Source organism: Megachile rotundata, chromosome 2 (genome assembly GCF_050947335.1).
Source record: "Megachile rotundata isolate GNS110a chromosome 2, iyMegRotu1, whole genome shotgun sequence".
In the NCBI taxonomy this organism is placed as follows: domain Eukaryota; kingdom Metazoa; phylum Arthropoda; class Insecta; order Hymenoptera; family Megachilidae; genus Megachile; species Megachile rotundata.
The window spans coordinates 14751815-14762997 of NC_134984.1; the positions used below are offsets into that span (position 1 = coordinate 14751815).

Below are 11183 nucleotides of genomic sequence, written 5' to 3' on the forward strand. Positions count from 1 at the left end.
TCAATGAAAAAAAACGGAAGCATTTAATAAATTTGTCATGTATAAAACATAACGTAATAATGAACATTCGTCAAAGCTTATTAAACGCACACGTGTTACCTTGTCTCTGGCGAAAGTAATTAATTCAAAACATTGCGTCAATGTTGCCTGACATTTCATGTTGTTTTTTACAAAAGAGCGTGTGAATCACGCTTTTAATCCAACTCCATATTTTAATCAAACATTAAAATTCACGTACATCTGGAAACGTGTTTGCTCGTACCACGATCGACGTACAATATCAATTTTTATGTATCTATCGTGGGTAAATTAGATGAAAATAAAACTAGGTCGATGATAGGTTATGTCGAGGAAAAAGAAATTTTATTTAGCAACGCAAAGTGGGATTTGGTTGATCATCTGATTGAGCAGGAAAACGTTATCTATGTACCACACGTTTCATGCCACGTGAATTAAGCTGTACACGTTTGAAAACCGCATTATATTTGCCTTCAGTTTTAACGGTTACATCTCGAAATAGACACGATAAAAAAATTCCTTTCATCAGTCTATTACGTGCAGGCTTTTCAAACGTAATTTTACCCTGACTGAATAACACCGATCTGCATGAAGTGTAATTTTAACCCAACTGCCAATGTGTTAATTAGTATTGTACACTCACAAGTATAACAGACTACTCTCCGTTTAAGGGGAAAAGTCACACTGCTGACGCAATTTGACAAACTTGCATCGTGTTTAGTACTCTCGAATTTTAAGGTTAGTTCTAATTATAATTTACGCTGTTATCCTTACATTAAAATACTTTCGTTGCATTCCACATTTTCCTTTTATATTTAATTCACAGTTGATTGAATTAGTGAAAGAGCAAACATTTTTCGAACTATTCAAATTTGGCGTCAATTTGAAGATAACGAATTTCAACGTTCGCACATCTGTCAAGTTTTATACTCGACCTTACAAAATTACATTCTAAAACGGATAAATTATTTTTAACGCGATTTATACTACGTAGTGAAGGTAAAAAGGTCATAGATTGTTTGGGTATTGTAAAAGGAGGTCGATGCAAAGAAGTTAGGAAACAGTTGCGAACGATTGCGTTAATATTCGATAATTATGGCAAAACAGATTCTTTGAAATGTTTGTTGAAAAACATTGTTTATCTTTAATTATTCGCTGGCTGTGGGGGAAGCTTCTTTCCCCTACATTTTCTGTTGGCCGAAGAGAAGCCTGTTATGGTGTGCCACGTGGTACGGAACGCGTTAGTAGTGAAGGAATTGGAATACAGCTTCCTATGCGTTACACAATTACGAGTATTCATCGTTTTCCGACTACACAGCCGCGAATGTTCTGCATTCCACCGAAGAATTGAATAGCAATGTTATCGTCCGATTATAGGAAATCGTTTCTATTAACAGCGTCTTGAAAGCTTTCGTTCGAAGAATTTCATTCAGTCGTATTTTCATTCATCGTCAATAAACTTCTCATTTAAATCGTTTTAATTAACTGGAACGTAGATCTATACCTGCGATCTAAGGAGAGATTTTTAATCAAACGCTACTTTGATGTAGAACTTTCTTTACAAGATAATATTGAGGTTAGTACATTTTATATATTTATTTTTGAAGTCATCAACCTGCTTACAGTTGAGAATTCACTGCAATTTTAGTGCAATGTCAAAATCGCAAATTTTTAATTTGAAGTTGCGAGTTTACAGATTTGTAAATTTAGAGATTTATATTTAAAAATTCTCCAATCTGCTAACAGCAAATATAAAAATTGACCGTGAAATATTAACACTTAACGGATGTTTTTTCTCTTTCTCGGTTTCCCGGCATTTAAGAGGATTAAATAGACATGTATGCATGGTTATAAACCGTTGCCGATTTATCGAATCAACACTATTTTATCAAGCTATTTACACGTCTACTACTCAAGAGTACGATATATTATAAAACATTCACATTCGTGAAGTGAAACCTGACATAACTGACATATTATATCTTGCAACTCTTTCAAGCTTGCTATTTTCACAAAATTGCGCAGGAAATCTGCGCAGTAGGTTCAACGGACAGATGGTACAACTAACGGTAACAAAAACTACCCATTGTGTATAAAAATAAAAAACTAAAGCAGTTTGATAAAAGTCCTCGCAAAAATGTGGTCCACGAGAATGGAGAATTTACATTGGTCTTAGAAAGTAAGAATGGAAAAACGTGAGTAGTGAGTAGTCCGTTAAGAATATTGGAACATAGGTATACGAACGTTAGAGTGCATGATCAAGAAATATCGACAAGGATCTCACCATGATCACGGATGATTCGTACAGTGCTGCCACCCGTCAGGGAAACGGGAGATTCCCGCGACAGGCAAATGAGTCACGCGTACTCGCTGGCTCTCGCGTCTGACGTAGCGTCCTTCCTCTTTCCTCGGTCAGACAAACCGACACTCTCATCCACGCTAGTCTGACGAAGCGCCAACATTTCCCCTCTCCCTGCGAGCGTCTTCTCCGAGAACGAGGCTCACACGGAGACGGTCGCCAGCTCCCCGCTGCGTCCCCGGGAGACGACAAGACTCGGTTTAGCTCGCCTTGCCAACCACGAGGAAACCCCGAGCCTTTCCCTCTTTGCACCGCCTACCAACTGTTTCGCCTCCTCTTCCCCGTTCCTCGCCTGATCGTGCTTCTACGACCGAAGCAGTAAACTCGACGCAGATTCGCGTCGTTCCGAGTTGCGCCGCTTCGATGGAGCGGTGAACGGGTGATTAGGTCACGCACCCCGTGCGTCGCCGTCTATATGCCCTAGGCCGTTCACGGCCGTGTGTCCACGGAATTCCCCGTTGTTTTTCGAGAGGCACGATCTACTCGCTATACCTATTATACCAGCTCTCCCGGCTACGCTTTTCTATATAACACACTGTGCTGTCTATAGAACGCGCAACTAGCATGATTCACGAGGCCCGTGCTACAGACGGAGCTGCTGCTATTGGTAATCGATAAATTATCGACGTCTTATCGATACCGCAGACGTACAGAATATGTGGACCTATTATCCGATGTATTTTTCTTGTGGTTATACGAGTTGCTGCTAAGCTCGTGTCAACTTTGTCGAAAACATACGTCATAGCTCGGTAATTTCGCAATTTGACAGTCTTAGTTTTTATGCCTTAGTCTAGTCTTAGTTTCGATATTATTTTATTTTTTAACTGTTTCATTTTTTGATTGTCATTACTTTTAATTATGCTGGGGCATGATTCAAGTTTTATTTTATACTAAACGGTGTTTAGTACCCTATTTAAAAAAAACCGCGACACATGCGCAGTAGTCCATCAGTTACAAGCTGTCATTTCTGTACTTCGGATGGTCATGTTTCGAATATTTCCAAGTTTTCTTGTTGTGTACTTTTAATTTCTAGGTCCAAGATTTTTTTGTTCACAGTTCTTGAGGCTTTAGTGATTCAGTATATTCTATCCTTAACTTCTGGTCGAGATCCACAAAGGAACACAAAGTAACGATTTTTACTGTGGTTATGTACATGGATTTTGACCGTTGCCGCCATTTTTCGGTAAAGTACCGTTGAATTTAATTTTTAAATAACGATATATTTTAACTAAGATATACAAGTTATATAAGTGTCGACTATTTCAGGACTCTGATTAAATGTTCTGGAGCTGCATTTCTATAAATTGCTGTAAAAATAGCAATTTAATCACTGTGATTGGAAAAAAATGAATAGTAATAATATATTGACCACTACTCATGAGTAGAGAACGTTCGCATGTAGGTTGATATGGCAGTCGAGCATGAGACACGAAAGTCCATAAGGTGAAATGTCTCCTCGTAAAACTCGTCTATGTTGATACTGAACGAAATAGTGATGATGTTAAGATGTCGTTAGGGTTAATGGCAGCGATTGAGGTAGAATGTGAACCATAGCTGTATCTTTATGAATTGTTTCGTGGATTGAAAAATAATAAAATACAGTCTGAATTGAGATTTAAACGATTATTAAAAAATCGGTATTTATTATATATACATAAATTCAACTTTTTTTTTAAGTTTCCTATTGCTTTAGACATTTATTTAACTTTTGATTTATAATTTCAGACCTTTTCCCATACGAGTTCGGAATTCTTGTATAACACCAGCAAAAGCTACGTAATAATAAAGAATTTTGCCGACCTCGTGTATCAACAGTTTCCTGCAAACGCAAATACTATAAGTGATGATTATGAAGAGTGGCTTTACCAGGAAATTTCCACAATGGTTAAAGACACTCAAGTATGCTGGCAGATTACCGCTGGACATTAAAGATACTCCACAGATAAAGCACAAGCTAAAAATAAAGCACATTTCGCGATTTCGTCAATAAAAGTCACTTTTCTTTTTTTTGTCCGTTTTCGTATCGCATTTCACCACATCTGGGATAAAAATGTAATTAGAAAAATTGATCAGTCATATCAAATATTAGAAGATCTTACTTATTTAATCTTTTGGACTTGAGTATTAGATTCTTTTTTTTAAATAGTTATCACAGTTCATAGTTTTGCACTGTGCTGACCTTCATGGTCTTCTTAATATGTATATAAAATATTATTGATAATATTATATTCATAACGAAAGATTAAACAAATTTCATCAGAAATTCTCTGATGGTGACTTAACAGCGTTCAGTGTACGGTTTGATGACGAAACGCTACTTGTGAATGGATGATTAAGTCATAAAGTCCTGCGCAATAGTAGGACATTCATAGCCAACATCGTTCATTGTTTACGAACGTTTTATCCGTTATCGTAATTAAAAAGCATCTTACCAGCATATTAAAATTAAACGTTGCACATTTATTCAGCTATTACGTTCTAACTATGTAACTTCAGAAGCAATATTTCTCAAGTTGAAAAGGAAATTACTCATTTTTTTTGTGATTTTACTTATTTTAAATTGGTTGCAATTATGTGAAAATTGTGAGAATATTAATTATATACAAGACATGATGTCCATATATATGGACATAATTAAATACATAATGAGTCACCATTCTTGGAAAGACTAACTCATAATCAATTTGCAGATATGATTTAAATACAATGTTTTATACTTTGACTTATATTAAATAATTGTAAAAATTACTGTTTAGTTATTAATTTTAATTTAGTCTATTATTTTTGTAATTATTTAGTTCATTGATTTACTGTTTTAATTGTGAACATAATTAGTTTAGTTTATTAATAGGTTACTTAATTAATAATTTAATGTATTATATTACTTTACTATTTTATTTTAATATTTTGGTTATTTAATTATTTTTTACTTAGTTAATTTAATTTATTAGATTATTTATTTTACTGCAATATTTTGGTTTTAACATTTCCCTATAATTTTATTATTTTTAGCGCGAAGTTGTCTGAAGTTAAAATGCAAATTGCTTATGTACAAATTGCAAGCACCAATTGACCTAATGATTCATTAAATAATAGCACCGCTTACTATTGCAAAACAGAAGTACTCGCTCCTTTCAAACAACTGTTAAACAATACTTTATAAGCTGTTTGCAATGAATTCACTTGCAGAGTGTAGCCATGCAGAAAATTCAATGATAGTAAAAATTCCAGATACGTATCAGATCGTGCTAATGAGTTTCTCCTTTAAGTAATCTCTTTTATTTGTACTTTATCAACCGGAACGTCGGGTGGAAACAGGCGAAAACTCGTAACACAGCTTTGTAATACTTTTCTTTTTTAACTGGCAACATAAATCCGTGTAAACGTGGCAAATAATGAGACTAATGTATCTTAAAGAACGATCAATCCACGCTGAAACAAGTTTCCTTAAGAGAGTTCTCAATTCGTATTATAAAGTTCAAAGAACGCTGAAATTTTCAACTGATAAACAGATTAGAAATGAGAATCGTGTCGTCGAAGCCGTCAAAGATACATTAATCCATTCACTAGTTTCAAAAAGAAGGAAAAAACAATATAAGTGCATTCAACTCTTTCAAAGTTATTACAAGATGTTCAGATTTGCGATAAGGAACTTTTACATAACAATCAATTATGCGCATATGAATATAATTTATGATACAACAGGATAACATTGAAATACTGCAGGAAATATGTATAATGCGAACATATATCAAATTACTGATTTTGAAATTATAGAAAGTCTGACATGGTTTTATGACCTAAAAATAACATTTGTGATGTATCTTCGAGATTGTTAAATTGCTGTGTAGTAACCATTTTTTGCATGGTGATCAGATAACCTCAAAAATCTCAGACTTAAGCGAGTGAAAAATTCACGTACGTAAACAAATGTGATGCTTGTATAAAAGTAGTAAATTATTTTTAGCAATATTATATAATATTATAATTCTTTACAGTAATACATTTTAATTTTTACAATTTTTCTTAATTTTCTTAATGTTAAAAATATCCCACATCCGCCATATTTGTTTTATGTACTAATAGTTTTTTTTTCATATTTTAATTAAAACATTTTTCAAATATTCATTACCTTTCAATAAAAATTACAAAGCATAAAACAAATTGGAACTAGACAATGAACGATTGCGTTAACACAAGACACCGTAATTCAGCGAGAAAATAAATGGCCACCGTATCCAGCGCCAAGCGTTCACTGCATACTAAAGGTGACTGCAGTCACCTGTCAAAATCTGACATTAGTTAACAACAAGTGTGGTTGCCTCACCTCAAAGAGCAGCAACCATATGGTGAAGTGTAAAGCAACGCTCCTATGAGAAACCAGTGACCACGTGTCGCTTTTAGCAGACTACACAATGTTACAAATGTCAAGTGTCTTGAGCGAGAAAGAAATCGAACGCTGGAAGAGTAGGAAAGAAAGTAAGCAGCCTACCACTCCTTTTAACGGCTTCTGACATCATGGCTGACGATCGTTGCCCGTGGGCAGAACCTCGGGCAACGCTGACTACCCACTAGTCGAATCGTGTGCACACGCTTTTTGTAAAAAATCTAAATAATTGCTGACATTATTCTTTGTCACGAACTGTCGGTACTAAATCTGGGAATCAAATATATGAAAAATTCTGAATTTAAAACTGACAGTTTGAATGGTATATTTGTAAAGTTATAAATATGAAGTTATGAAATTCATAGACTTCTATATTTAACAGTTTGAGTTTATAAGTTGAACATTTTTTAATTTCCCATTTTGAAAAATATACAGTCTGAATTTATAGACTTGAAAATCTGTGAATTTATAGACCTGAAAATCTGTAAATTTGAAAGGATTATCCTATTGTCCTGATAAAGCGTCGAAGTCGATCTCGAAACAAACGATATATCGATACGCCACGTGTTCCTCTTTGTGACGCTAAATCCGAAGTATTTTTATGTATATAGAGTGGCATACGGTGACGCTCAGCAGTGACCCGGCAGTCAATACGTTAATAGGTTAACGCCGAAAGAAACGGAGGAATTTCTTGTGGCTAGAAATACGAAGACGAGAATTCTTGGAATTCCAGTTTGATTCGTATGATTTTATAGCATGGCCGGAGATCAAGCCGTTCATGTCACCTACAAGAATGGCGCGTAGCTTAGGTATCTTTCTGGTGTAGCATGAAAATAGCCAAGTGTACTTGGAATATCGCGCGGCCTACGCATTAGGCATGCTACAACGGCGTTCACCAGGCGTTCGCACTCGCACACGCTCGTGCAAGCGAGACCGAGAGAGGTTGGCCGACTCCTTCGGGAAGTGGGGGAATACGTACGAGGGAAGACCGTTGAGGAAAAAGAAAGAAACAGAGTGCGAACAAAGAAAAGGATAAAATATCCGGGAGAGGGAGAAAGGCCGCGAACCAGAGACAGGTAGATAAATGTGGTTTACGGCAGGAAGGTAGAGGACAGACAACGTTGCTGTCGCGTCGTGTCTGTCGAGTGTACCGGGTCAGAAACGAAAGGAGGAACAATTGCGAGAATCAGCTGCAGAAGGGTAGAGAGAAAAACAGGAAGAGAGGAAAACTGGAAAAAGAAAGGTAGATTTCAAGAGAGCAGGTAAAACGGGGATTAATAAGGATAAAGAACACAAAGAGACAGAAGGGTAGCTGGAATACGGAGGAGCTTGAACCGGAGAGCCAAGAGAAGTTAGGATTTAAGGTAGATTTATGTTACCCATTCAGACACGAAATCATTCCGTTCTGGCAAAGATTATTATGGATGGAAGCATATAAATTGTTTATGTAGAATGTAACGAATCAGCTCGATCTAGAGAGATGATTCAGTCACGATATATTTTAGACGTATGCCAACCGGCATTTTCACGAATTGATACTGTCTGATATTGTTTGAATACATTTTCGTACGATATGCATCTCGGGAGAGCTCTTTTGTTGAACTTATAACTGAATTAAGAATTATGTTCTGTTTATTATGTGGCATTTGTTAGTTTCATTAAATGAAAGCGTAAATCATTGATTCGTACTAAATGTTTTTATATTTTACAGTTTTCAAATTTCCAAGTTTCAAATTTGGCGCCAAACCGTTAGGAATGGAAGTTTGACAATCAAGCGCGAAAGGAGTTCTGTCTAGACCCGTATAGCCAAACAATATCGTGAAAACTTTTAAAGCTCTCGTCATTTTTTGATAATACGTATACGTTTAAAGTCACAATATCTAATGATTAACACCACTTACGATACAAAGAAATGCTTCACAATTAATTCTGAAACATTCTCGGAACGCATCATGTTAATTCGACAAGTCTTAAAACAGTCAGTTCACCTTTCTCAAATAACATTTTATTCCCCCTTTCCACTTTCTCATTTGTTAATCAGAGTCTCAATAAAAAATTGTCGAAGAAATAGCAAGAATTTGCGAGAAAAATGCGAGCTGTTCGTCCGCATACGCAACCGGTATAACCGTAGCCTAATATAAAGCAACCTTAATACGTAAGAGAGAGATGCCAGGAGACAGGAGACAAGAGCGATTCATGAAAAGGAAAGACAGGATAAGAGAGGGGGAAGAAAAAGAGGGCTACAGGAGAAAGAGAGAAGGAAGAGGGGGGTAGGGGGAAAGAGTAAGAGATTACTAACTAAAAGAAGAGAGGAATAGCTCATGGTTCACCTGTCGTCATGGCAACGCCGCTTCGCCGCTCACTTGTTACTCTATCGGCATAGCTCGGCCCTCGGTCCTCTCGCAGCCTCCGCAGGAATACGAACGCGAGTCACGATCCATGGTGGGACACAGAGTCGCGACTCCTCTCTCGTTATCCACTTACCAGCGCGTCAATCTGTTTGCTATGCAAATCCCGTCCGACCGGTGCTGACGTAGACGGCAACACCAACGCAGAAACGGGTTCGTCAACGATATCTCCTACTAACACACTTAACGGCGAGCAGTTAGTCATTGCCCGCGAAGCACACACGTAGAAAATATAATTGGCTACCACGACGGACCACGCAGCAATTCCACACGGGTTCTCCTTTTAGCCCCACCACTCTCTATCTCTCTCTTTCTCTGTTCGGCAACACCGATATCGAGTCCACTACACGACTCTTTACCACCACCAACAACCTACTCTCTGATACTGCTGTTGTTGTTACTACCACAATCACCGCTGCCAGCGGTAATACATCACCAACACACTAACGGACCCGCACTGCAAACTCCACGAACGTATTCCCCTTACGATTTTACACGGCTCCACGATTCTTGCCTGACGTCATTGGCGCCTAATCGCGACGTTGTATTTCTTCACTTCGTGCTCGCACCTCATGGCCTCTCTCTTTTCTCCGCGAATCTTACGAGATCCTCGACAGTCCCAATTCGAATATTCCACTTGGAACGTGTCGCGTATCGAGCGTTCGATCCGCGCCGCTCGCTCGGCACAGACTCAAACCGCTTTCAACCGCGTCTACGCCGTTATTGCTCATCACTCTTCCTACAACATAATTCCCGTTCGACGCCACTATGTACACACAGTTTCCACGCGTTTCTCTTTATTCACCACTACCACCACCACCACCACCACCGCCGCCGCTGCCGAGGAAAATGGTCGTGGCGTGCTCGAGGAACGGGTGCGCGCTCTTCTACCGGGTCTTCAACAAGTGATCGCAGCAGCAGTAACAGAAGAAGCGGCGGCGGCGACGACGAATCGGTAGCTCGTCGTTCCAGGGTCGTTCGTCGGCGTATAGGTGGCACAGCACGCGCATGCTACACGTCCTGACGGCGTTGTTATTGTTGCGTAACTGGCAGCCCGCTAAGCCGAGTCTGCCTGCTGCTGCTGCTGCTGCCAGCAGATGAAGAGAGAGAGAGGAGAAGAAACGAGAGGTAAACCAGCAGCCGTGGGTGAGCCAGTGGGCGAGTATCTTCGAGCAGTGAGCGTGCGAGCAGTGCGCCGTCTGGCGTGGCTGACGACAGTCTACTGCCTTCCGAGAACCACGAGGCGATTCCGTGTATCGAACGCGCACTGCCAACCCACCAAAGGGATGGACAACGAACATCAGAGTGGGGGATCCTTTCGGGACCAGAGGGGAGAGAACGACGCTCTGAGACAATTTAAGCCGAGTCCACACTCGAACACCATTTACAAACGCTCTCACTCGAGTTACGTCCGTCACTTATAACGGGTTCTTCCGCTGATGGATTCGATACTTCATGTTTTAACTTCCCTGTCAACTCACCATATTGAGACACATGGTAATTGTGGAACAATGCATCTTGTTTACGCTATTCAGACCGAAAACTTCTTTTTTAGGAAAAGGGACATACAAATAAGAATATACTTGGACATATTTAGGTGGTTAATTTTTTAATTTATCGGAGTATAATCAATTATAGGATTATATTTAGAAATGATCAAACTTGAAAGTTTCGGGACAAATTTGCAAATTTTTAAGTTTACATTTTTGAGTTCCTAAAATTGAAAGTAAGTGCCCCTATAATTCCTAATCAAAGGGGTCCCGTCAAAACGTAGAAAGTGCGTGTGGATGGACACTAATACTGTTCGGTATGAGAAAGCCTGCCGGAGAGGCGATACTTGACTACAGAACTACTATATGTGTAATAGAATCCTCAGGGACGCACTCTGTTACACGCTCTTTGATCTATGCATCATATTCGAAGACGATAATAATCCTATTAACCGTGGCCTTGCGTTGTTGTAGTAGTAATATTAAATGAAAAATCGAGAAACTACCTTGATTCTACACCG

The 11183-nt window shown here is 38.5% G+C and overlaps 1 protein-coding gene and 2 long non-coding RNA genes across 17 annotated transcripts in view; 1 reads left to right on the plus strand and 2 right to left on the minus strand.

The window, feature by feature from the left end:
- The window catches only part of LOC100882107 (uncharacterized), a 33030-nt gene extending 22378 nt beyond the window's left edge, over positions 1 to 10652 (minus strand). Inside the window, exon 1 of one of the 3 annotated variants that reach the window (XM_012280058.2) lies at positions 9249 to 10652. Coding sequence is in view for 1 of the 3 variants with exons in the window: in XM_012280057.2 (XP_012135447.1) it covers positions 9095 to 9104 (10 nt within the window). In the remaining 2 variants the exon portion in view is untranslated. Of the gene's footprint in view, positions 1 to 2302; positions 2445 to 9094 lie in introns of those variants that run through there. The other 2 variants (XM_012280057.2, XM_012280059.2) reach the window with 2 other exon arrangements.
- Positions 342 to 1738, minus strand: LOC143266660 (uncharacterized). The gene is made up of 2 exons (XR_013041624.1): positions 1603 to 1738; positions 342 to 1529 (listed from the first exon to the last, which is right to left on the minus strand). It is a non-coding gene; the product is annotated as an uncharacterized LOC143266660 (long non-coding RNA).
- On the plus strand, positions 625 to 6397 carry LOC105661854 (uncharacterized). 13 transcript variants are annotated; one of them, XR_013041616.1, is made up of 5 exons: positions 667 to 756; positions 1515 to 1594; positions 1841 to 3560; positions 3644 to 4014; positions 4103 to 6397. It is a non-coding gene; the product is annotated as an uncharacterized LOC105661854 (long non-coding RNA). The 13 variants fall into 13 exon arrangements; XR_013041617.1 differs by lacking the exon at positions 667 to 756 and having other exon boundaries at positions 1473 to 1594; positions 1841 to 1936; positions 2044 to 3560; XR_001095118.2 differs by having other exon boundaries at positions 625 to 756; positions 845 to 3560.
- Positions 10653 to 11183: the final 531 nt, after the last annotated feature.